We start from the raw sequence: 26,484 nt of genomic DNA on the forward strand, positions 1-26,484 counted from the left end.
CCATTAGATAGTAAGGTTATATTTATTTCATTTTTATTAAAAAAAATTTTTTTTTTTTACTGTGACCAGTTCGCAAGCTGCCCTTAGCTCACTTGCGTTATTTCCATCAAATTGTATTATATTTACTGAGAATTTTGATTGCCACATTAAGGTCACCAGAGTGAGGAGCAAACAGGCTTTTAATTTTCCAGGTTATTGTGGAAATCCTGATTTACTCTGTGCTTCAGTGAAATGCCTTTCCTAGCATTTTAAAGATAAAATTAACAGAAGTATTTGACATGAATTATGTAGAAAGAGAACACAGAGCTGACTCATTTATAGACATGTAAGTTCAAATATACCTGATAATATATCTAGTAAAATATATATTATTTGTTCCATGTCCTAGATATTTGGCATAACGGCATGAAATAAACATTAAAAATCATATTTCTAGCATAGAGATTTCCAAGGATTGCTTAGGATCCTATATTTAAATAACCAAATTTAGATGGAAGCCTTAACTCAAACCTTCAGGGGATAGACGTGTACTTACCGTGTTTCATGTCTGCCCTCTTATTTTTGGAAATATAGATCCCTGAAAGCCTGTGCAGTGTCAGGGACCATCTGTCTTATTCGAAGACATTTGCAAGGCCAGTAGAACTACAAATGGGAAAAGACAGATGTATTTGCACCTTCACGTTCTGTACCTTGAAGCAGCACTGGGAGGAAATAAGGCCTGTTTTGGCAACAGCTGTTGCTTAACCCGATTGTGGTGCACACTGGTGAAGGCAAAAGACGTGCCAAGAATCTTTTGGTTTAACAGTCACTCATTCAAACAAAACCCATTTCTTCCAGTCTAAGACTGGAGGAGTGGAAGGACCTCCATCATGTTTTTATCATGTGTGAATAAATGTAGTTTTCATCTATTAAAAGTGAAACTGGGTGCTAAGGAATTGCTCATTGTTTTGGAGTGTAAAGATTTTGTAGTAGGGATTTACTAAGCAATAGTCCATAGATGTTTGGTTGAATTAATTTTTAAAGCTTCCTATGTAAAAACTTACTAAATAGATAATTTTTCATCAATATGCTTAATTTTTTGTACATCAAATCTAAAATTATTAACATATACACATCATTTTGTGGGCACAAGCAGGGAACAGTACATTTCAAAAAGTGGTCAGGGGACTTCCCTGGTGGTGCAGTGGTTAAGAATCCGCCTGCGAATGCAGGGGACATGGGTTCGAGAGCCAACACAGCCATACATACATACATACATAAATATAAATAAATAAATAAATAAATAAAAGAACAGTATGTGTAGAATGTGCAAAAAGAGTGGTCAGAGTAATTTCATGGGAATAAAAATATAGAAATTGGGAATGAAGTTACTTCCTTGCCCTTAACTAGCTGAGGTTTTTGGTGAAGTAAACCTGGTATGACTTGTTGTCTTTCATAGGTTTCCTTTCTCTTAAATCGAGCAGCTTTTTGCTCCTTTTTCCCTCCCCCCCCACGTTTGTATTTATTCATTTCTTTGTGAGCAATTCGAGCTAGGTATTAGGAACTTTGGGCCTGACCCTGTAGAAGTAGATAATGTAGTAAAAGAATACTGACTTAGGAGTCTGAAGCTCTGGTTTCACATCTTGGTTGTCCTAGGTAAATTTCTTCATCTGAAAAATGAAAGTTTGTATGTATGAATTATTATCTGTCATACTTACAGTGTATGAATTCCCACCAGGTGTATGATCCTGTTACCTACTTTCTAAGCCTCATTCATTGCTGTGCCCTAGGCCAGTGCTTCGCAAGAGCTCCATTTAGAAGACATAGATGATTATTCTTATTTAGGAATGGAAGCATTTAATAGCATTTATTTGATTATCTGTAATTGAAATTTGTAGACTAAATCTGCCGTCAGAGCTTGCTAAGTGAATAAATGACATTGGCATATAGTCCTTGAGGAAGGTCTATTCCTCCTTCTAATTCAGTTAGGTCTGCCTTGGCTTATTTAGATGCTTTGACCTGAGCCCCAAATGTTATAGGTGAAGTTCTAAGAGTTAAATGGGAAAGATTTGGAGAAAGATTCCCCAGATACAGTAGCAAATGGTAATTCTCCACCTCCCAGCCCTGTCTTATCTATGTGTTATTTCTTGATAGCTAAGCTATGTATGTTTGGTTCCAGATATAAAGTAATTGATAATGTATTTTCATTAGGATGGCTATGTCTACATGTGCAATATACATATATAGTTTGAGTTTCCAGTTTTTGTACTAAATCAGTAGAGTACTTAAACCACTCCGTAGTTTGTTCCCTTTTACCATAAACCTGTGGACTTGGGGGGGATGGGAGCAGCGAGGGGATTAAGTCTCCTATATACTGTCTTACAAGTCAGCAAGCATTACTTTCTATAGAAATTCGACAATCTGTGTGTACAGTCTCTCTTCTAGTCTCTCTTCTGCCACATCTGGCAGAATTTGAACATTAGTGTTTTTCTAATGAAAATCTTGACCTTGTAATTTAAATTTGCATGTTGAACGTACCTCAGATTAGACAATTTATCTGTATATTTCAGCTTGAATTTGCCTTCAGATCAATAATTTGAGAGCCAATAATGCCATAGGTCTCTGTAGTAGCGAGTGGTTAAAATTAAATTAATGAAAAATTTTAAGTAATACTTGAAAATGTTGTGAGGACTGATTTGCTTGCATGCACGTAGGAAATGTGTGTCCATCAAAGATGCTGCTTAACAGGGGGCATAGAGAGTGTAGCAGAGTCTTTAGGGTTCCTGGAATATTTTGTTAGAGAATACGGCTTTACTTTACAATTTTACACATAATGTTGTATAGCCCTTTCTCTGTTCAGTATGTTTAATATTTATATGGGCTCTTTCTGATGTCTGTTAAGTGATAGTGCTTGAATTCTCATAGGATATGATCAATTGGAAAATAGGACTTTCAGAGATTTTTTTAGTTTCTATAACTCTGAAGATGATGAAATCTAATCATTATTAATGCCTTTCAGCACTAGAGTCAGGTTATAAAAGATTTTACCATGTTCAAGTCAAATCTAGTTTTACTTTTCCCTTACATATAAAAAAAAATCTTCACATTTGTCTTGTTTTCAGCTAGTAAGACCAAAGCTTTTGTGGTACTGTGTGGCCTTTGAAAAAATGAATCAGAGTTTAAAGAGTTACATAGCATTAACGATTTGATATAAAGCACAATTCCTGTCTTCTGACAGTCTCCAGAAGAAACCGTTTGAGAACCAAAGGCAAAGTCACTTTATGCTGGACTAGCATTTCTGGATTTTTAGTCTCTTGGCCAGCCCTGATGTTTTTCAATCAGAATTCAGCTTAAAAAGGACATAATCATGACTTAAGTGGATAGGTTTTATATGGCAGGATTGTTCAACCTGCTGAAACTTAATAGTGTTTGGAAAACACACAAATTCTTAATACCTGAATATGATAATTTGAGTTGCATTTGTTAATACAGACCATTTTAATTCCCCATACACTCTTACTCACACGCTCTCTTCCTCCTTCGAGTCATGCCCTGTAAAACTACAGCTGCGGGATTTTGGAGAGGAGGGGAAAGTCATAGGTGAAGACAGCTGGATCATGGACTTGGCCTTTGTGACTTTGTATTTTCATTCTTTCCCTACTGAGGAAAGATGAAGCGGGCACATTTCAAAAGAACAGCTGACACCACCCATGCAAAGTCAGTAGTTACGTCAGTCACTCTAATTCGTTGGAGTTTGTGGCTCTTCTTTTACATGTATGTGGCAGAGGTCCAGTTTGTCGGAGCGAGTAAGAAGTAGGTGAGTACAGGTTGGGCCCATGCCAAGTGTACGTACGGAAGCGGGTCCTCACCCTGTTTCCCCAACCCCTGTTTTCTCCTTGAGCTGCATCAGCCTGTAGATCCTTATTTGGCTAAAGAAGGATGGCTTGTAACTCACACAACCAAGTTATGTTGTGAACAGTGAGGACTGTGTTGTCTTTAAACTTGACCACACTGCTGTTTAGTGCAGGCCTGTTTGCTACAGTGTCTGGAGGGTTAACAGTGCATTTTGGGATGGTGGTGTTATAGAAATCTTGTTGGTAACATGCTGCTACTGTCCGGGAAGGAAAATCTAGGATATTTAAAAAAAACCAAAAAAAACCACCAAAAACTTGTGTTTAATTTGTTTGGCTAATATGTTTCTTTTTTATATATAAGGAAATTTAAACTTGGAAAAAGGTTATTTACTGGCTCTGTAGGTGGGAACATTAGCTGGTCTTACGAAATGTAGAAACTTAAAGTTTTGTTTCATTTTTGTTTGATTTTGGGGGTCAATCAGAAGCCTTTTAAGTCATAAAGGATTAAGATAAAACTTTCAAATTCTTTACAGTGAATCCGTTGTATTCTGATATTTGGAATGAGGTGGGAGATTGTCTAGCTTCTATACAATATATGCTAAAGAGCAACTCATGCCCAGGCGTTCCAGATCACAAGTGCTTCTGTCAGAATTGTTTGAACTATTTGATTAATTCAGGTGTCTGCCTAAGGAAGAAAATGAAAGGGAGTTGGGTAGTGTGTGCCAACAATAACTTCTTCATTTTGCTGGTATTTGTGGGCATACGGAAATGTGTTGAACTTTCCATTTTCTGATCCTTTTTTTATGGCGTCATGGTGCTGTTGAGACATTGGAGTCTTCACGTGGTCACACTTATTTAAAATGGTGTTTCTCAAAGTTCGGGGTGAGCTCCAGTAACATTTTGTTTCTGATGTAATTAGTGAATCATGAAATCAAGACAAGGGGATCATGGCTAACTTTATTTTCATTAATGAAATAGAATATAATAGAATGTAATTTCGCTACTGGTTCTGCAAACTAACAGCCTTGGCATTATCTAGGAGCTTGTTAGAAATATAGAATCTAAGGCCCCACTCAGACCTACCTACCCTGTCATTATATGCAACAATCTTCACTGTAACTAAATCCCAACATTAATGTTTACAAAACGTTGAAATAGAGAATAATAAAGTTGATTACACACCAAAAAACCCCACATTCATTAAACTGTTCCAATTTGTGTGTGTTCATGTACATACCAGCTTACACGTTAATACATTTGTCTCTCAGTATCCAAGGGGGGTTGGTTCCCACCCCATGCCAAAATCATGGATGCTCAAGTCCCTTATATGAAATGGCCTAGTATTTGCATATAACCTACACACCTCTACCCATATATTTTAAATCATTTCTAAATTGTAAATAGTTGCTGGTGCACAGCAAGTTTTGCCTTTTGGAACTTTCTCTTTTTTTTTTTTTGATCTATAGTTGTTTGTGGATGTGGTCCCTATGGATATGGAGGGCCAACTGTATGCTTCTATGGGTCATAATCAAAAAATTTTTGAAATACATTGTTTTAGATGTGGATGATGACATCTGAATGATGACATTTCTCTGATTGTGGTCTTACCATTAACTGTGGGAGAGATTTCCTTGCTTTGTATTGACATCATCTCTAAAGTTTTCTTTTCCAATATTTCTGTCTTCCAACTCACTCTTTCTTCTAATAGTATCTTGCTTTTCTGTTCCCTTTTTCATATCTTCTGTTCTTCAGTCCTCAGAATTGTACTCAGTTTTGTGAATATACTCAGTTCACTGGGAGATTGGTGCTAATTAGCATGATTTTTCTTTTTTAATATTCCTAGCACCAAAGTTGAAGAAGAAAACTACCAAGTTATGCAGCGCTCTTTCCTTCTAAGTTTATTATGTCTTCCATCCAAATGTCAGATGCAACAGCAGTATTTTGTTCTGTGTGCAAATATGCATAGCATGTCTTAAATGCTATGAACAGAATATTAAGAAGTATGTGTAACATTGAAGTCTGCTTTTGTATCCCCAGCTGTATTTAAAGCAAGCAGTTGTGGCTTTAGTTTCTTGTATTCCAACCTAGCCCAGTGTAGGCCAGATAGAGGAAGTTAACCTCTTCTATCATTATTAAGAGTAATGCTACTTTCCTGGAATGTGACCCTAAAATGGAAGTAAATCATACCACAGACTTGGTTTTAGTGTTAGTTCCTTTGACCAGCAATATGCAGTTCAACTTACTGTAATTAAGCAGCTTAGAAAATATGTACTTTCTTTCTGTGGCTCTGAGACTACAACTGGTGAACAGCAAACAATGCTTATCAAATTTTTATTGAGTCCCCTTTCGCTAGTTTTAAACATTTCGTGTCACACAACCACACATCTGTTGCTACTGGTCCCACTCTTTTCTCCATCCGATTATTCCATTTAACTTGTACTTTGTTTTAAAGGGCCTGTGAAGTGGATTTTATTTTATTTTACCTTAGGAACCCTACAGGGGTGCTCCAGAAAAGGGGGAGAAATAGAGCATTTTGAAATCTCTAACCCTATGAAAATTAAGGGCCTTGTTACTGCACATCATTCCATTTATTGGTTATATCAGACTTGTTAGTATCTATGGCAGGATTGCAAACGATTACTAATTTTTTAATTTATTTTATCCATACTCTTTAACAGTATATTAAACATGTATTTGTTAATGTTACATGAGTTTTCCTCTAATTTTTTGTGCATTTTCCCCCCTTTTCCATGAAGGCCTTATCTGTTTGGAGCGGGGTGTTTTTCCATAAAAGCTCCATGGTGAGTCCCAGTTCAGTCCAGCATGCCTAATTCATTTGCTGTACTCTCAGAAAGTAACTCTGTTTTGTACTTTGTTTTCAGTTGCATGGCCTGATCACAGATAGATGCACCGAATTACTGAGTAATTTGTAGATGGGACGTAAATGTTGGTGTTTAAGCTTTAAAAGATTAGTTTTCTTGGTTTCACTTCATTTCTTGAAAAGTCACATAAAAAAATCATAGATTAATATTTTTAAAAAAGGAAATTAGAAGAATTCTCATAATAATGCTAGTATATATCATAAGACAAAGGCTAACACCCAAGTTTAAAGCTTTGAGTATTTTAGTGATAGAAATTCCCTACATGACATGCTGAGCATTTGAAGACAAGATTTATTTTGAAATGTAAATATATTTAAGGTATACTAAAAATACCCTATAAATTTTTACTGCATTTTATTTGGTACCAAAGGAACAAGGGTCAGTTCTGTTTTGAATAGTTTAGGTAGTTACGGAGCTACATGAGGAAATTTGTATTTCACGTAAAACCTCCTAAGTAACTTATTATTTCGAGTTATTAGCACCTCCCCACCATAACTTATTTAGTAAACTCTTATGTAAGACTGCATAAAATACAACTTTTGTCAGTCTTAGACATGGTGATCATAGAAAAGAAACAGTATGTTTAATACTTTTATGTAAAGGTATGAAATAGAATATATTTAGAACCTGGTATAATATGTTTAGCACAATAGTTAAGAGTCAGGGGACTTCCCTGGTGGTCCAGTGGTTAAGACTTCACCTTCCAGTGCAGGGGGTTCAGGTTCGATCCCTGGTCGGGAAGCTAAGATCCCACATGCCTCATGGCCAAAATACCAAAACATAAAACAGAATATTGTAACAAATTCAATAAAGACTTTAAAAATGGTCCACATCAAAAAAAACTTAAAAAAAATAGAAAGAGTCAGGGCTCCAGAATCAGACTGCCTAGGTCTTAAATCCCAGCTTACACACTTCCTACCTATATGATCTTGGGCAACTTTTTAAAACCTCTCTTTATCTTAGTTTCCTTATCTCCATTAAATGGAGTTACCAGTAGCACCTACCTCATAGGTTTATTATGAGGAGTTAATGAACCGACAATATAAATTGCTTAGAACAGTGCCTGGCACATAATAAGAGCTCAGTAAATGCTCGCTGCTACTGCTATGATTTCTTTTCTGCTTTAAGGGGAAAATTCCATTTTTGAAAAGTAGTTTCTTTAAGTTAGATCATGGGGTTTTTTTTTTCATTTTTGTTTTTGTCTTTTTTGCTTTTAAGAGTGAGTGAGCCCAAAAAGTTTTGGTTAATGTAAGTTATATCAATTTTATAAATTTAGTCAGAATACATGTATGTGCAGTTCTCATAACTGCTCCTGGGACTTACTCATACTGTCCCATTATACTAGGAAAAAACCTTCCAATTATTTTTCTCTTGGACAAAAAGAAACTTAAAAATTTGACACAAACTAATTTCAGTGTTCATATGCCACAGTAACATCTGAAAATTTCATTGTCGTATTAGAATAGGGTGATAAATCATCATAAAAATTTCCTCTTTGAAATGCAGCATCAAAATTAGGATATAGATTGTGAAACTATTGTAAACAAAATCAGGGTATACAGGCATAAAAATTCCCTGAAAGTCAACCTTCATTCTTTGTGTTAACCGGATTTCTTCCAAAACAAATAAGATACATGGATCTTACTCAGGAGCTTGTAGTGAACAGTTGATTTTTAAATGCCAGATTCAACATATGCCAACATTTCTTTGTAGACCCAGTTTAGAATTAAATTCCATCTTGGGATAAATTTCTCATTCTAAGTACAAAGAAAAAAGTTTTAGTATGTTAATAAAGATTGAAGTTTTAGCATAGAAGTAAAGATAGAATGACAGACATTGTATGTGAAATAAGAAAAGCCCATGCCTTCAACAGCTTATGTGCTCCTCAAATTTAAGTAAAAGTACTTGTCAACCAGAAATGATTTGAGGTTGAAACAAGATTAAAAGAGCCAGATTAAAGAAAGGGATATATGAAATATAGTAGACTTTTAAATCATTGCTTGTCTTTTAGAAGACTGCTTTGTGGTTTGTTTGATGCCATCGTTAGCTCACAAGAAACTCGTTTTTAGTCACTTATACTAGCCTAAAAGAGCCTCCTTTAAAATACGTTCCTTTACTGGTGGTGCATGTTTTTCCCATTAAGATCTTAATGAAACCTCAAATTAAGGCAGCAAAATGAATATAAATTTGACAACTTCTTCCATGTTGTTTTTAAGAGCTTCTTTGTTTTAAGAGTTTTTACTATTTTTCCATGCTATTTAGCATTCAACCTGAGAATGTTTTTATTTACTGTTTTGAAATAAAATATTATGCTAAATAAAGTTATTTATTTCATCAGGGTTATAGGACTTCCAGTATAGGATAATATTTGTATTTTGGAAGAATATGAAAATTTTATAGTTCCCCTTAAAATGTTATGTAAGTTTCATACAAATTTTTTTTATAAATTTTCAGTTGAAACATTTATATTTAGCTAAGATTTTGCTTTTGACTGATCACAGTTTCTACTAATTCTTCATTCTTTGATAAACTGTTTTAATTATTTAAATTCAGGCAGTTTCAGATGAGTCAGTTTATAATAATATCTTTTCCTTTGGCAACCAAATAAGCTTGTTGGAAAGTTAATTATGCAGACCATCTTCGACACTTTAGCCATTTTCTACATTCTGGAGATTATGTATTCTCTAGGATTTATGAATTTAAATAATGGCATAAAATGATGTAAGAATCACACACATGATATACTTTTTTTCATGATATACTTTTTAATGCAGAAATTTTAAGAGAAATAGCCACTGTGAAATTTTAAAAATGAATTTTGCTTTCAGTATTACAAATAAGTAACAAGTTTTTATCGAGCTCCTAGTCGGCATGTAGTATCATGTTTAAACTATTGCTGTTTTTGACTTTCTTAGCAAAAGAAAAAATATATGCACAACAGTGTAGATAAGAGGTAGTCCATTTGAATATATCTTTGTAGTGTATAAGGTTAATTTTAAAGAAGAGTTAAAAGTTACATGTCAAATTATGTTTAAAGTTTTAATTAGCACCGAGTCTTCAATCTGTTTATAAATAGCTAATTTAAATTAATCTTGTTATTCTGAGAATATTGAAAAAAAAAATAATATAATTTCCTTTTTAGAAGCAAAGACTTATATGGAGAGGAGAACCTTATCTGGCAGGTTTACAGAAATCTCATATCTTTAAGAATAATTTGTGATAGAATAATTTTAGCTATATTATCAATATCTTTTTTTTAAATAAATACTTTCATTTTCCCTCTTAGTTTTTATTTTAGAATACACAGTGAGAGTGAGAGAAAACTTCGGAATTCCTTTTGAAAGCCCAGGCACAGTGAGGAGCATAAAGAAAAGTTTTTCTTCCTTAACACAAAGACGTAATACCACTTGTAATTCTTACATCAATATTGTGTCTAAGATTTAAACTGAAATATTGACTGTACCCTTATGTTTTAGAGAAGGAAAGAAAACAGTGCTTCTATCTCGGTTTAGCTCTTTTCCATGCTTGTGTCCTAAACAAGGCACTGGACCTCATTGTTGCTTTTCATGCCATCCACAGATTCACCACTTGTATCCTGTTTTATAGAACATAGTAAAATTATCCAGATAGACATAATTTTTCTATAATTTTAAAGCCGATATCATTAGAGTTTTGCTTTTTTTTTCTGTTTGCAGTAGAGTGTGGAGGAAAAAAAAAAAACAGGCAAGAGAAATTCAATATGTTTCTCTGACTGAATTATATAATACAGAAAAAGCCAATGGGTAACTTCCATAGTTTTTGTAAATATTTTTAAAGATGTCATCATGTTAATGTCCGTAGAACATCTGATGGCATTAAAAATGATTCTCATTCTATGGTTAGATGGTTAGGTCTCCCAGAAGAAATGACAGAATGTTAAACTCCTGAGTTGTAATTCAGCACCTTATTTGTTGTTGTTTTTTTCATCGTACATTAATTTTACTTTTGATTATGTTGTCTCTTGTATCAAGTTTAGTAAATGTGATGTTTTCTGATGTGGTGAAGGTTGAATTCATTCCATAATTCTTTATGTTTTGCTCACAAGTGCAGGCAAATTTTTCTTTTAATTTTTGAACACGGGGTTATTTATGGCTCAGGAGGGTAAAGAGCAGGAGTTCTCAGTGGAAAGGAGTCCACCAGCACTATCAGTATGTTTTGTTCTCATTTATAACCACAACACAATTGAATTTCTGGACCCCCATATACATTGAAATTTTTTATTTTTTATATCAATTATTAATTTAATAAATTAATCAACACCCAGAGGTATTCGTTTATACTTGCAAATGTCTTGTAATAGGATTTATTGTCTCTTTCAGAGGATAAAGGGAGATATTGAGAGGAAGAAAGAAAAAAAGGCTAGTACTGGAATGCTTTCCTAAAGTGGTTGGGTCACCAGTCTATAAGTGAGCATGATTTGCAAGGCTAGCACTTTTCTGTTTTGTTCCTTTCACGTATGTATCGTTTTTCAATGTTTTATCTTTCTGCCAACAAAAGGTGATTTTGCAATAGAAATATTCTGGGTCATTGTGGAAAAGTTCAATTCTGCTTCCACCCAACATTCCTGGTCTTGGTCTTTTAAAATTTTAGGATAAAGGGCAAATTGAATCAATGTTAAATTTTCTCCCTTTGGGTATTTTGTATAGAAAATACTTTATTAATAATAATCTTTTCTTTAGATTATTTCTCCTTTTATTTTTCTGAAAATCTAGTACACATAAGCACATATTTTAAATTTCTATTTTGCTTAAATACCACAGTCATTCGAAAGGTAGGTTGATGATAGAAATAACTTGTTATGAATATGTTCACCAAATATGCTAAATACCCCATACACAGCACTGTGTCATGCAGGAGGTAGCAAGTTATTTTCAGGGATAAAAACCCTTTTAATTACTTATTAAACACAAACTTGTACTAATGTGATTTATGAAGGCCCTATCAGGAGAACAAGAAGAAATAATGAAATATAAGAATAAAAATGAACATTTTTTCATAATTTTAAGAATACTTTTAACCTAAGATACTTATTCTCTGCAGGAGATAATGAGTTTATGTAAATTGATACTATGTTGATGCTTTTTAGTTGTGTGTTTAGAAGCTGAGTTATGTATAACATTAAAGAAGCCTAAAAGACTTTAGCTTCTGACATTAATTGATTAGACTGTAAGCTAATAAACATACAAAATATATATATTTGCTTGGCTAAAGACTAAATTGATTATTATATTACAAAGGTAGCTAAGTGGCCCAGTAGCAACTTTTAAAATCTATTTAGGATGCATACCTTAGATGCACCATAGACTCTCTTAAGAAGTGGCATGCTACTTGTTTTCTATCTTGTTGCTTACCACATGATTTAAAAACAGAAACAAAAATAGCATTCATTAATTTGCAAAGAACTTTGAACTTGTACATTTTGTAGGATCATTGTTCCTTGATGGTGATTCTAGTAAAAACATAGTCACACAGTTGAAACACCTTTCAAAAAATTCTGGAATGTTTTTTTCCTCTCTCCTCTGCCTTCCAGCCTCCAAAAACTGACCAGTGGAAGTTAAAAGATGCTAGTTACAGGAACTTACAGCATTTCAGTGATGCAAATAAAGGCTTTGAAGGAACATTTACATTCTAAGGTAGTACAACAGAGAGCATCATAACCAGAAAGAACAATTCTGGTGCCGGTTACCCAGAAACCAAGGGAAGGTGCTTGTTTGTTCAGGTGTAGGTGGAGGGGAGTCTTCTCTTCTGTTGGTTTTGCAAAGGTTATTGCAGCTGTGGCAAATGCAGCGAGGAAGACGTGAAATTGTTGGTAGAAACAGGTGCATTTTCTTACAGAAACTTAAAAGTTAAAAAACTGTCATTTTATTCCCTATCAGTGGAAGTCTGACTGTGACTAGTGTTTGTGATTTAGGCATGGATGTGATTTTTATGGGTAATAACTTGTGGTGTTTAAGAAATGTTAATGATAGAAAGAAGAGGCCTTTGCATATATGGCAATGTGCATTACATGAATTTGGTCAAAGGCAGAGAGACCAAGCAGAGTGGCTTCTGATCCAGACTTTTTGCTTTCCCTACGAGGAAGACATCAAAACAGAAGGCTCAGGAAATAAAATATGTGAGAGAGTATTTCAGGTGTCATAACACCTGGAAAATGAGATTACCAAAGTGAAGTCTGATTTTTTGAAAATTAGTTGAAGGCTGTGTGCTATACAGGAGATAGCGTTGAGTTCTGTGATATGGGAATTCACAGTGCTTTCTACACGTTACCCAATACAGTGGTTCTTAAACCTGAACGTGTGCCAGAATCTCCTGGAGGGCTATTAAAAACACAGATTGTCATGCCCCACCTCCAGAGCGGGGTGTGGCCTGATGAATATTTGCATGTCTAAGAGGTTCTCAGTGCTACTAGCCAGGGGCCACACTTTGAGAACAAATAAAATGCTGTAAACCTTAAAATAACCCTAAGAGGTAGGCGTTGCTGTCTTTCTATTTCATATATTTTATATATTAGTTGTCTGAGCACTGAGAGGTTATAAATAACCTAATCAAAATTCACACAGGTAAAAAAGTGGCAGCACTGGGATTCAGATTTGTGTTTCCACCTGACTCCAAAACCCAGTCTTTCTCTGTCTAACCGTACTTCATTAAAAGATAAAGAGATAAAGGATAGTGAGCAAACGAACGTAGAAATAATGTTATTTGACATTTGAGACTGACTAGCAGCGGCGAAACATTATTCTTGTGCCCCGACTGGGCTGTGATCTTGACCAGTGTACAGTGGGGCTATTTCCTGGTCTACGAGTCAGAGAAAATAATACACCATTTCTCTAAGGTGCCTGACAAAATTGCTAAGGAACTTTGGGGCAGTCTTGGACAAATTGGGAGAGAAGAGAAATATAGGATTTGCAAGGAGATGAAAGGTTGATATCAGAAGTCAGTGGTATTAGAAGCTGAAAACTGATTTGGGGAAAACAAAGAGGACAGCAAGTACTTTTTTATGGTAGTTATGTGAAGTAGCAGAAGTTACTTAATGTGTCCTCAAACATAGGAGAAGCAGAATAAAAATAGACCTATCATCTTCACAAATCCACAAAGAAAAAATAAAAAAGAAATAGGAAGATCAGTGACTGTAATTGCACTAGATCTTTAGGTCTACTCACCAGACGTTGTCTAACCATACGTATATGTCTGAGAGCATTGTCAGGATTCCATTCTGTATCATCTCGTGTTTTCATACATGCTGTCTCCATTCAACTGTATTGTCAGTCCCACATTTACATATTGAAGTGAATTGATAAACTATTCTATTATTATGAGATGTTTTTGCTGGTTCTACTGTTCCACTTTGAAATATCCAGGGAAATGTTATCTATCTCAAATGGGTTGACTTGGATTTTGCCAGCACATTCTTCAAAAAGAAGCTAATTTTTATTGGTATAAGTTGCTTTTCCGATAATACTCTGGAGCTTTGAACTAGTTTTACTTTTACTGCAGATCACAGTCTCACAACCACCAGTTATACTTACGGCAAAATGCATGTCCACATGGGAGCGTTTGAATACTTAGGGGCAAATTTTAAGGGAAATATGTCATTTTCTCAAGGACCATGATTTTATCATGGTAATTTTTCTTTTTTTACTATCATTTTATTTTTTAAGCAAAGTTAAACCACCTCCACAAATTTCACCCAGCAAATCAATGGGCGGAGAATTTTGCGTGGCTGCAACGTTTGGGACATCCCGATCGTGGTTTGCAAATAATGCAGGTCTGAAAAGAGAAAAAGGTATGTATTTTTACTGAAGTTAAACTTGCCATTTGTAATTTTGGTTTCTTGAGGAAAATTCAGAGCAGTTCTCTTTGAATAATCTTGAGCCCAACAATAGAAAAAAATTTTCCCACTCAGTTAGCATGTCTCTCCTCAACTACTCAAGTCTCAAGAAGACAGGCTATCCTCTCACTATAAATGTGGAATAAATTGCCCACTGAGTGTTTTTATTTTGTTTTGCTGGTGACAATATACAGGTGTTCTCAGTGCTGTCAATCCCATACCATTATATGTAGCTTTTACATTTTTCTCAAACTAATTTCATGCCATTGTCTATAAAGTGTGGAGAGGAAAAACATTGTTATCCCTATTTTAGAGATGAAGAATTCGATATCAGTAAGTTTAAATAATTTAGCTAAAATCACTAGTTAGTAGGTTATGGTATCAGAGTTTGAACCCAGGTTTTCTAATGCTAAATCTGTCCTTAAAAAATAATCTTCGGGCTTCCCTGGTGGCGCAGTGGTTGGGAGTCTGCCTGCCGATGCAGGGGACGTGGGTTCGTGCCCCGGTCTGGGAGGGTCCCGCGTACTGCGGAGCGGCTGGGCCCGTGAACCGTGGCTGCTGGGACTGCGCGTCCGGAGCCTGTGCTCCGCAACGGGAGAGGCTGCAGCGGTGGGAGGCCCTCGTACCGCAAAAAAAAAAAAAAATCTACAACAACTCTGCCATGTTATAAATTAAAGGATAAAAACAGGCTCCCACTCAGAAATAAGAATCATCTTTTATGGTAACCATTGTCCCTTTGAACTTACATAGTGTTGTTGTTTTTTTTTAAATCTCTCCTTTGACCACCAGAGTCAACTTATATAATTACTCTTTTAGTATGTGATTCCTCATTGTTTCTGTTTAGAAAAGAGTGCCTGCATTCGTGGACCAAGTGCTTAATTTTGAGTGTTAAAAATTTCCTCTTATTATTGTGATACTATTAAAGTAGGTCAGAAACCGAGTTGTTAGCGAGGCACTTTTCTGACAGGTTCCACAGGCTGTATTGTTTTTGGCAAAATGGCTCTCCCTTACGCTTAATACTGGCAGTCAGACGTCAGCCCTTTCCCTTGTTATCGCCTTTCAGTGGCCCTTTCCTTGGAAATAGGATCCCAGGCACAGCAGGCTCTTTACCTAAGTGGGAGAGGATACAGTAAAGTATGCAAGCCTTCCATTTTCTTATCCCATCTTTATTTTTTTGTTACCTCCTCAGCTTTAATGATGCTATCGCAATGACTTTTTGTTACTAGTTAAAACCCTCTGTGAAGCTCGATTTCAGATGCTTCTCGCTTCTGTTCTAATTACCCTTTTAACTTGCTACTCCTTTATGTCCCACTACTGGTCATTAGCCATTTTCTCAAAGCAGCTGTAATCGAGTCCTCTGGCACAGAGATAAGGTAACCCACCCAGCATTCATGAGGGATTTTATATGCTCCTAGGTTTACTGTACAACCCAAGATAGAGGACTAAACCTGGTTTGGTAGTGAGGACATGTGTACTCCTTATAAAGTCATTTGATTCGATCCATATTCAGCACCTGACCTCCAAGTATGACTGGTCTTCATTTGCCATGGGAGGAAAGAAGGAAGAGGATTTGGGGGAGGAGGACGTGTGTGTGTTTTTCATTTGTCTGTTTTAATCCAGAAATTGAAAGGAGGAAGTTTTCTGAGCGAGAGTAGATAAGAAGTTAGGCTGATTTAGGCAAAGGGTCTCTCCTGCAGTTGAGCTGGTGCATCCAGTGTAACTAAATCTTAGTCCATACAGGGTTCCTTTTCTGTCAGTCCTTCCCCGTCCCACCTGATACCATTCATTTTTCGTAATGTGGGACAAATTACTACACTGCAGGCAAATACAAAAGACTGTATAATATTGTTTGAGCATACTAGAATTTTGAGTATATTTATGTCATTCTTGAAATAAATTGCTGAAATTTAAAAATATTTTGATAGCATAGAACTTTTCATATTCGTTAGCATCTACTTATAAGAGACAATTTTGAGGCAAGGAGCAGGCACCATGTGAAAAAGTTCCTGCCTTCTTCTTTTCCCTCAGCAACCTCAGGAACAGACTGAAGGGTCAATAACTTGTAAAAATGATGCTGTGCTCCTTTTATGCCAATATCACATATCCAGGATCTGTTTTCCTGTTTTGTAGATCAGTCCAAACAAGTTGTAGTTGAATCCCTCTACATTATTAGCTGCTACGGGAACTTAGTGGAGCACATGATGGAGCCACGACCGCTTAGCACTGCACCCAAGATCAGCGATGACACCCCACTGGAAATGATGACATCTCCCCGAGCCAGCTGGACTCTGGTTAGGTAGTATCTCTTTTTGTTTTTTTGTTTTTTGGGTTTTTTTTTTAACAGCTTTGTTGAGATATAAAATATTAAAAGTGTACAATTTGGTAAGGTTTGACGTATGTGTACAGCTGTGAAATCATCCCCATAATTAACATTATAAATATATCCATCACCTCAAATGTTTTCTTATGCCTCTTTCTAATCTCTCACCTGCCCCCCTTTATCCCCACTTCACCCACTGAGCCCCAGGCAACCACTGGTCTGTTCTCTGTCACTATAGATCAGTTTATAATTTCTAGAATTTTATATAAATGGAATCAGACTGCATGGTCTTTTTGTCTTCTTTCTCCCAGCAAAATTATTTTGATTTATCCCTGTTGTGTTTTTTGATAATTCATTCCTTTTCTAATTGAGATATAATTTACATGTAATACATATAATACAATTCACCCACTTAAAGTGAATTTTCACTAGGTCATGCATCCATCACCACAATCAATTTTCATCACCCCCCAAAGAAATCCCGTACCCATTAGCAGTCATTCCCTCCCCCCATTTTCCTTCAACCCTTCAGCCCTAGGCAACCACCAGTTTATCTCCTGTCTCTGGATTTGCCTACTCTGGACATCTCATGTAAACGGAATCATGCAAAATGTGACCTGTTTCATCTGATTTCCTTTACTTAGTATAATGTTTTTAAGGTCTATCCATGTTGCAGCATGTAGCAGAACTTCATTCCTTTTTTATGGCCAAATAATATTCCATTGCATGGATATACCACATTTTGTTTATCCATTCATCAGTTGATGGGCATTTCCACAGTTTAGTTGTCATGAATTATGCTCCTGAGAATATTCATGTACAGATTTTTGTGTGGTCCTATGTATTCAGTTGTCTTTGGTGTATGCCTTGGAGAATACCTCCCTTTGAACTTCTTTCTCCTCACATCTTTGAGTTACCTTTTCTAGGACTTGTTTTTTTTTTCCTATCCCACATAAAGAGCTTTAGTGCTTTCCCTATTTCCAGTCTCATGCTCACTGCAAGTAGAAAGTACATTGAGATAGCCATTATGGGGAATGGAAACTAATATAAATAGATTGGAAGGTTTCCTTTAAAGTGATTCCCCAAGATATAATGGTTTATCACTGTAAAAATGTTTATTAACAATTAGAGTCCTTCTCAAAAGTACATAATCATTAGAACCTTTATAATCTAGTATAAAGACAGAGAAATAAGATCTAGGATAAAATCCATTCAATATAGTGTACAATAGTATAGGAGAGACAGAAAAAATTGGTCCTGACATATATGGAAGGAAACAAACAAAAATGGATATGAAAATGATCTCTCTCCTTATGACATTTAAAAATATTCTTATATTGATTTTTGGAGGCTCTACCATTCTTTACTAGTACTTTACTGCACTGGATTGATTGATCAGTATCTTATTTATCAAGCTATTTAGGAATGGGCAGGTCTAATTAAAATTACTGCATCATCATTGAAATAAGTGGCTTATTTTGGCATTCAGATGCTAATTAGGTCTTTAATAAGCCAACCATTAACTGTGTTTTTTTAAGCCATTTTTATCTGCTTTTATTTTATTTTAAAATGTATACATATTCTAAGAATAGAGAGCTCTAACAAGTGTCAGAAATTAGGTAAAAATTAATTGTGACATTTGAATTCCACACTTCCTCTCTGTTCAGTGTTTTGAATGTCTTGTCTATCGTATTGAAGGGTCGTCTGCTTTAAACTAATATTGGCTGTATGTAATTTGTATGACTCACTGCCACCTTTTTATTCTTTCTAAGCAGATGGCCTTGTGTTTCAGGTTTCAGCACTCCAACAAGTTCGTTTTAATGATTACAAAGATAGTGTGAGTTTATATCAATGTCTGTAAGTGGTGACAGTGATGGTGATTTACATCCCATCTATTAAGCCTGAATATTAATATTCTTCTGCTGTTTCCTTAGAACTCCTCAATGGAATGAATTGCAACCACCATTTAACGCAAACCACCCTCTGCTCCTCGCTGCAGATGCAGTACAGTATTATCAGTTCCTGCTTGCTGGCTGTGAGTAGTTCTCATTTTTTTCCTTCCATAGAGTATTTTGAGCTTTCATTTTAAAATGCTGACTTTTAATGCAACCATGCATATTACCACTGGTCCATAGGCCAGAGGCCGTAAGTAATCAGACTGAGGCAAGTAAGATATTTAATACAAATGTATACCATAAGCTTTAGCACACATTAAGTATGCCTCTAGCTGTTCACATTCCCTGGCCATGAGATATCTGGCGGGCTCAAATTTTTTTTTTTAAATGAGGATACTAGGATATAATAAAGTTTCATGAAATTGGAATTTATTTCTGACATGAAAAAAGTTAAGCACTTTTCACTGTGAAAATTGTATCAGCAGGCTTTTCGCTTTGTAGAATTTTACTTGCAATAATGAAGTAGTGATTCCAGCTCCATCAGGATTTTGGTTTTTTACTTTTATACCTAAGCCCTAACATTTGTAGAGATTGGTCTGGATTCTTTTTTTACTTAAGGAGAAAAAATGTAGATTGAACTAGAAACAGCCTTCTTTGTAGGTGAGGCCTGAAAAGATAATTTAATATTTATTATCCAGTTTATGGTCATAGAATTAAAAATTCTTTACAATTATAATTCAGTTTTGTAGAATTCACTGGATCCTTAATTTTACTTGATGGCTCTGAGTACTGCATGTTTTTAAGAAACTTTCTGAAAATCAACACTGACATGTTTTTTTTTTTTTTTTTTTTTTTTTGCGGTATGCGGGCCTCTCACTGTTGTGGCCTCTCCCGTTGCGGAGCACAGGCTCCGGACGCGCAGGCTCAGCGGCCATGGCTCACGGGCCCAGCCACCCCGCGGCATGTGGGATCCTCCCAGACCGGGGCACGAACCCGTGTCCCCTGCATCGGCAGGCGGACTCTCAACCACTGCGCCACCAGGGAAGCCCCTGACATGTTTTTAATGGAGTTTTGTTGAATCAGACTTAATTTCTTGCCTAGCTGTATTATGCAGCATGAAGTAAAATATTTGTAAAACAATTTTATTTTATGTTTATAGTGTGTTATATGTTATACTGGAAACAGAGAAAGTGTACTGACTTTGCTCTAAAGTTACGAAACTCTATAATTGTAACAAATAGTTGGCAGTCTCATTCTCTTGTATAAAAGAACTCGCTGATTCTTCTCTTCATGTATTTATTGAGTGACTTCTATGTGTCAGGAACTTGTGGTTTAAATGAGAATAGTATGTTGCTTCTGTCCTCAATGAATTCAGTATCTAATTCGGGAGACAGGTGTTAAAAGATAAAAGGAAATGAGGCAGGTGCATCAGTGAAGGGTTATACATTGAATTATGAGGGCAGTGACTTAAGTTGCCAAAGCTTTCACAGAGGGATAATAGGTAAGTGGTTTTCTGGTTCCAAGAAGCAGAGTACATAAAAGTTGTTAGGGTCTAGGTTATCTAAGCATATATTTAACTCTATCATATGACTTGGAAAATACATGACATTTATGTAATATCAATGTTCAAGAGAACATTTCCCCCTACTTCTCAATAGGGGTGAAAGTAACCAATTGTTGGATTAAGTGTAGGTAACTTTTTCAGAATTAATATTGGTTTTCTTTGTTTAGTTATTTTGATAGGTCTGCTCAGTAGACAAACAGTAGCAAGTCCCAAATATGTGAGAAAAAGATATGGGGAAAAAAAATAAAAAAGCAACTGTCTCTATTCCTTAATTTTTTTGTTCCAGTGAATTAAGCTGATGGATATGACTTTATTTTAGCAGCTCTCCTTGCACGGTTGAAGAACCGCCACTGTAGGCAGTAGCAAGCCATCAGTTGTTTTCAAGCATTGGAACGACACCATCAGAACTGCATCTTAGAAAGATCACCCTGGCAGTGTTGTAGAAAGAGTTGCGGTGGGTTGCAGGGAAGGAGAGGCACAGTGATCCTGGAGCAAGATGAGAGGCTTTAGTTCAGGCTGTTTACAGAGAAGACAGGACACACCCATGAGATGTTGCCCAGTTGGACTAGAACAGAATTAGACAATTTGAAAGAAAGCAGTCACTGATGATTCTATGGTTTCTAAATAAAATACATAATATAATGCATTTTATGTGAGACCTTTTGGATTCCCGATGGACTAGCATTGGGATGAGGATGAAAAGGCCTAGTTTCCAGTTCTAGACCACCTCTCAATAACTTGGAAAATATAAAGTATCAGTAAGATACTTTCTCTTATGAAGGTGTTGCTGTGGTCAGTGAAGTGATGCTGAAGTCCTTTAAAAACTGTAAAATAATCTATACATTTAAGCATCATTCTGAACCTTTGTTTCTTATCTCAGAAGTGCGTATCTTCAAATATTAGACTTCAGGGACTTAACAATGGAATCCCTATTCTGAATATGTGATTTTGACGATGTTGCCAGATCTGTCATCTAAGTGATAGACTTAATATGTCTGTCATATATCTAAGTGACATAATTATTATGTTTCCTCTTATCTAGTGAAATGTTACTATAGATATAACTTAATAAGTTAAAAAATACCTAAGAGGCAGGTAATTCTGTAATAATTATTATATTGCTTCTTTACATTGACAGCAGAGACACAGATTTAGCCTGGAGTTTTAAAGTCATGTTTTCAACATAAAGAAAGGCTATTTGGGGCTTCCCTGTTGGCGCAGTGGTCGAGAGTCCACCTGCCGATGCAGGGGACACAGGTTCGTGCCCCGGTCCGGGAAGATCCCACATGCCGCGGAGCGGCTAGGCCCGTGAGCCATGGCCGCTGAGCCTGCATGTCCGGAGCCTGTGCTCCGCAACGGGAGAGGCCACAGCAGCGAGAGGCCCGTGTACCGCAAAAAAAAAAGAAAAAAAAAGAAAGGCTATTTGATTGAGAGTCCTCGACAAGATAGTATATTTCACGACTGAAGCAATTAAATATGCAAAACATGGACATCTGCATCAGAGGAGTAAGAGCTGAAATATAATTGGTAAAAGCAATGCTGGAGCCAGTTTAGAGAGAATGCCTTTGCCTACCCATCTGTTGAGCCCTCTCTAAGTTAGAGCCTCATTAAGAAGGCTTTCTGGGCTTCCCTGGTGGCGCAGTGGTTGATAGTCCGCCTGCCGATGCAGGGGAAACGGGTTCGTGCCCCAGTCCGGGAAGATCCCACATGCCGAGGAGCGGCTGGGCCCGTGAGCCATGGCCGCTGGGCCTGTGCGTCCGGAGCCTGTGCTCCGCAACGGGAGAGGCCACAACAGTGAGAGGCCCACATACCGCAAAAAAAAAAAAAAAAAAAAAAAAAAAGACTTTCTTATTACCTTCTTGCTTGACTTTCTCTCCGGTTTCCCTTACTGAAGCCATTTGAAAAGATGATGTGTATACTGTACCTGATGGCAGGAGGTTTTTTGTTTTATTTAACCATATTGAAAATCACTTCTTATTTCCCAACCTGCAAACTGTTGATAAATATATTATGAAGGTATTTTCAAATAATAACCATTTGGAGTAAAACTCCAATGCAAACTTCACAAATGTTGTCAGTATTTTCTTTGGTTGTATCTGGATCTGTGGATCAAGTGAAGCAGACTTGTCCAAAGTCCGGAAATTATGATAATAGTGGACACAGAATGATGTAAATGGAAATGCGGAAGAGACGTTGTCTCAGGGAGAGGCGAGTAGGAGAGCAGGATGTGTAGCAAGGAATCCCCACTCCCCTGTCAGCCCTGTGATCATAATAAATGCACCACTAGTTGTAAACAAAGTTCTGCATATGTGGCAAAGGGGTGACTGGTGGTAAGGGAAAGGGAAACCTGCCTGAACACTAAAGACTTCTTACCTAAATTTAGTGAAGTAAGTTAAAACTCCAAATTTCGTATTAACTGTAGTCACACTCCCTACCCATATGAATTGAATGGAATGATACAAAATTGAGCAATTTGGGTGTATCATAAATTGACTCAGTAGCCTGCTCCTTACAAGAGCTCCTCACTATGGAGGTAGAAATCACTCCTTTGTCATTAGGAGGTTAAGCCATAAGAAATCGCTGTTTAGAATAAGCAAAAAAAGTCATATGGTTTGAGTAGACTGACTAGTTTATGTGTGCAAAGGGGATATGCAGATGGTAATCTAATCTTGCTATATAGCCCAGTAAAGGGAGAAGTCAAGAATCTAATATCAAAAAAAAGTTTTGCCTGGGTCATAAGAAATCTTGGGAATCTTTTATAAAAAGATTATAGTAGTGGTGATTAGTGATTTTTGTGCTAACGGTGTATTTTCTTCCTTCCAAAAAAAAAAAAAAAAAACACATGCTATAGTTACCTTTTCTAAAATAGGCTTTTTATTTCAGTGTATTTCTTTGCCAAAAACAAAGATAAACATTAGACGAGACTAACAAATATCAACCAGCTTTGAATGTGATCCCAGAGTAGACAATGCTTTTTCTTTAGTCTGCTTCAGAGCTTCCCAAATTGTAAATTAGAAACAGGGCTTACTTGGGAAAGTTTTATTTAGGGCAAAAATAATGTTTCCTCCTTTTCTTTCAGGTAATTTGGCAGCAGCAGTATTTTTTAAGTTGCTGACATTAACTAGCTTTGTTGGGGGTAGGTCAGACTTTGAACTTCCAAGATAATCCATGGGTTTGTGAGAAGTTCCTCCCTAAGCTTACTGAGTTTTCTTTGTTAAATGGTAACAAAGGATCACTCAACAGAAATATAGCTTTGATACACAATAGAAAGGTGACTGGGATCCATAGAAACCGCCCCCAATGTTTTATTGGGGATATAATTGTTTTTCTCTACTTATAAAGGCATTATAGGAAAGGTGGGGAGAGCCTTTGACACTAGATGGAAGGGAATGAAGAACACTGAAAATGGTTAAAGCATATATGTGGGGTTTTTTGTTAATTATTTAACTCTCTTTCAAATATAATTCACTGTTAACACAAAAATAGTATCAATGTATTGTGGTCTTTAAAACACATACGTGTGTGTGTGTGTGTGTGTGTGTGTGTGTGTTTGTGACAACAGTAGCATAAAGGCCAGGAGTGTGGGAAATGGAACTATACTATTGTAAGTTTTTATAGTGTATGTGACTTCAACATCATTTGAAGGTTGTTAAAGATGTATATAATGAAATAAAAAAACAACCTAAGTGCTCAAAAAGGAAATAAAATGTTAACAAATGAGCAAGTTGATGTAACCCTAAGCATGTCGATGCTCACATTAGTTATAAATGGTCTAAACATCTAAACAAGTCATGGATCAAAAATTAAACCCCAGCTATATGCTACTTAGGAGAAACCCACTTTTTTTTTTTTTTTTTTGCGGTACGCGGGCCTGTCACTGTCGTGGCCTCTCCCGTTGCGGAGCACAGGCTCCAGACGCGCAGGCTCAGCGGCCATGGCTCACGGGCCTAGCCGCTCCGCGGCATGTGGGATCTTCCCGGACCGGGGCACGAACCCATGTCCCCTGAATCGGCAGGCGGACTCTCAACCACTGTGCCACCAGGGAAGCCCCCACTTTGTTTTAATCAGCATTTTTTTATTGAAGTATAGTTGACTTAAAGTGTTGTGTTAATTTCTGCTGTACAGCAAAGTGATTAAGTTATATATTCTTTTTTTAAATATTCCTTTCCATTATGGTTTATCATAGGATATGGAATATAGTTCTCTGTGCTCTACAGTAGGACCTTGTTGTTCATCCGTTCTATACATAAAAGCTTATATCTGCTAACCCCAACTTCCTCCCCCTTGGCAACCACCAGTCTGGAGAAACCCACTTTAAACCCTCGCTTGCTACATTAATATAAGACTAAGTAGAACACTCCACCCAACAACAGTAGAAGTACATTCTTTTCAAGTGCACAGGGAGCATTGACAAATAGAGACCTTCTTCTGGGCCATAAAACAAGTCTCAATAAGTTTAAAAGCTTTCAAGTTCTACAAAGTATGTATATTCTCTGACCACAATGGAATTAAATAAGAAATGATTAACAGGTCTCTGGGAAATCTACAAATATTTGGAAACTAAACAATACACCTCTACATGATACATGGTTCACAGGAAAAGTCAAAAGGGAAATTAGGATTATTTTTAGCTGAATGAAAATGAAAACAGAACACATCCCTATCTTAGACTACTATTCAGGGAAAAAAAATAGTAGATTGAAGTATAAATACATGCAACAAGTTGGATGATTCTTAAGAACATCATGCGGAGAGACAGAGTGCGAGGGAGGGTGTTGAATCTGACCATAAAGGGTTCAGTAGATCTTCATGGTGATGGAACCGTTCTGCATCTTGATTACTATTTTAGCAACTTCTTATGAATCTGTAGTTCTTTTAAAATAAAAACTTCATAGAAAAATGAAATATTTGTGGGATGGCACTAAATCACGACTCAAGGTGAAATTTATAGGACTAAATGCCCATGTTATAAAATGAAATCAGTGACTCAGCTTTCACATTCAGAAACTAGTAAAGTAGAGCGAATTAAAGCCCCCAAAAGGAAATAATAAAGATGAGTGAAATCAAGGAAATAGAAAACATAAAAGCAATAGAAATAATATAGAAAAATAGGAAAAAGTATTTAAACCATAACATTGTGGTGTGGTTTTCTTCTGCTTGGAGTCTGTGAGATTCTTCAATCTGTGAATTTTAATTTTCATCAGATTTGAAAATGTTAATGCAGTTACATCTTCAAAGTTTTTTCTGTCACTCTGCTTCTCTCCTTTTGTGACTCCAATTATATGTCTGTTGACAACTTGATATTTTCCCAGCTTGCTGATTCTTTGTTCAGTTAAAAAATTCTCTTTCCTTCACTCTGTTTGGTTTTGTATAGTTTGTATTTCTATGTATTTATATATATTGTCTTCTGTTCTGCTGTCTAATCTGTTTTATTCAACACATTCTTCATTCCAGATACCATATTTTTCATCTATAAGTTCCATTTGGATGTTCTTTTATATCTTTCATTTCTTTCCTCATCGTGTACCTGTTTGAACATATGAGACATATATTTTGTAATTGTTGTTTTAGAGTCCTTGTGTGCTAATTCTTTTCACCCTGGTATTGCTTGGGGTTTTTTCTATTGATTGATTTTTCTTCTTGGTGTGCTTTCCTGCTTCTTTATGTGCCTAATGATTTTTGACAGGATGCTGGGCATTTTTGGTTTCATGTTGTTGAGTGGTGGATTATTCTGTTTTCCTAGGATGTAGTCAAGTTACTTGGAAATTTGATTCTTTCTTTGTTTATTTTTAAGCTTTGTTATGGAGGGTTCAAAATAACCTTTTGCTTAGGACTAATTTAATTATTTTAGGAGATAATGTAAATCTAGTCTCTTTTATGTGGCCAGTAGTAGATATGGGTGACCTTAATTATTTTTTACATTTCTGGTCCTTAAATCCTATGTATTATCTTGATATTACATTAAACCAGTTCTGCTGCCTTTACTTTTGACTCATTACCTTCCCTAACATAAATAGAAATAAAAAACATGTATGTGAGTATCTATAACACATTGTGATAAGTGCTTGTTAATAGCATGTATGAATTGGTATAAAAAGGATGGTGAAGGATGAAGGAGGTACA

General features: G+C 36.1%; 1 protein-coding gene across 2 annotated transcripts in view; it reads left to right on the plus strand.

The window, feature by feature from the left end:
• The window catches only part of BCAS3 (BCAS3 microtubule associated cell migration factor), a gene marked incomplete at its 3' end in the record, with an annotated part of 574,649 nt that overhangs the window by 242,253 nt on the left and 305,912 nt on the right, over positions 1-26,484 (plus strand). For both annotated transcript variants that reach the window (XM_079725284.1, XM_079725285.1), the window contains 4 exons: positions 6,590-6,634; positions 14,413-14,537; positions 16,713-16,878; positions 18,837-18,937. In XM_079725284.1, coding sequence (XP_079581410.1) covers positions 6,590-6,634; positions 14,413-14,537; positions 16,713-16,878; positions 18,837-18,937 — 437 coding nt within the window. The remainder of the gene's footprint in view (positions 1-6,589; positions 6,635-14,412; positions 14,538-16,712; positions 16,879-18,836; positions 18,938-26,484) is intronic.

This window comes from Hyperoodon ampullatus (assembly GCF_949752795.1).
Source record: "Hyperoodon ampullatus genome assembly, chromosome: 19".
NCBI classification, from domain to species: domain Eukaryota; kingdom Metazoa; phylum Chordata; class Mammalia; order Artiodactyla; family Ziphiidae; genus Hyperoodon; species Hyperoodon ampullatus.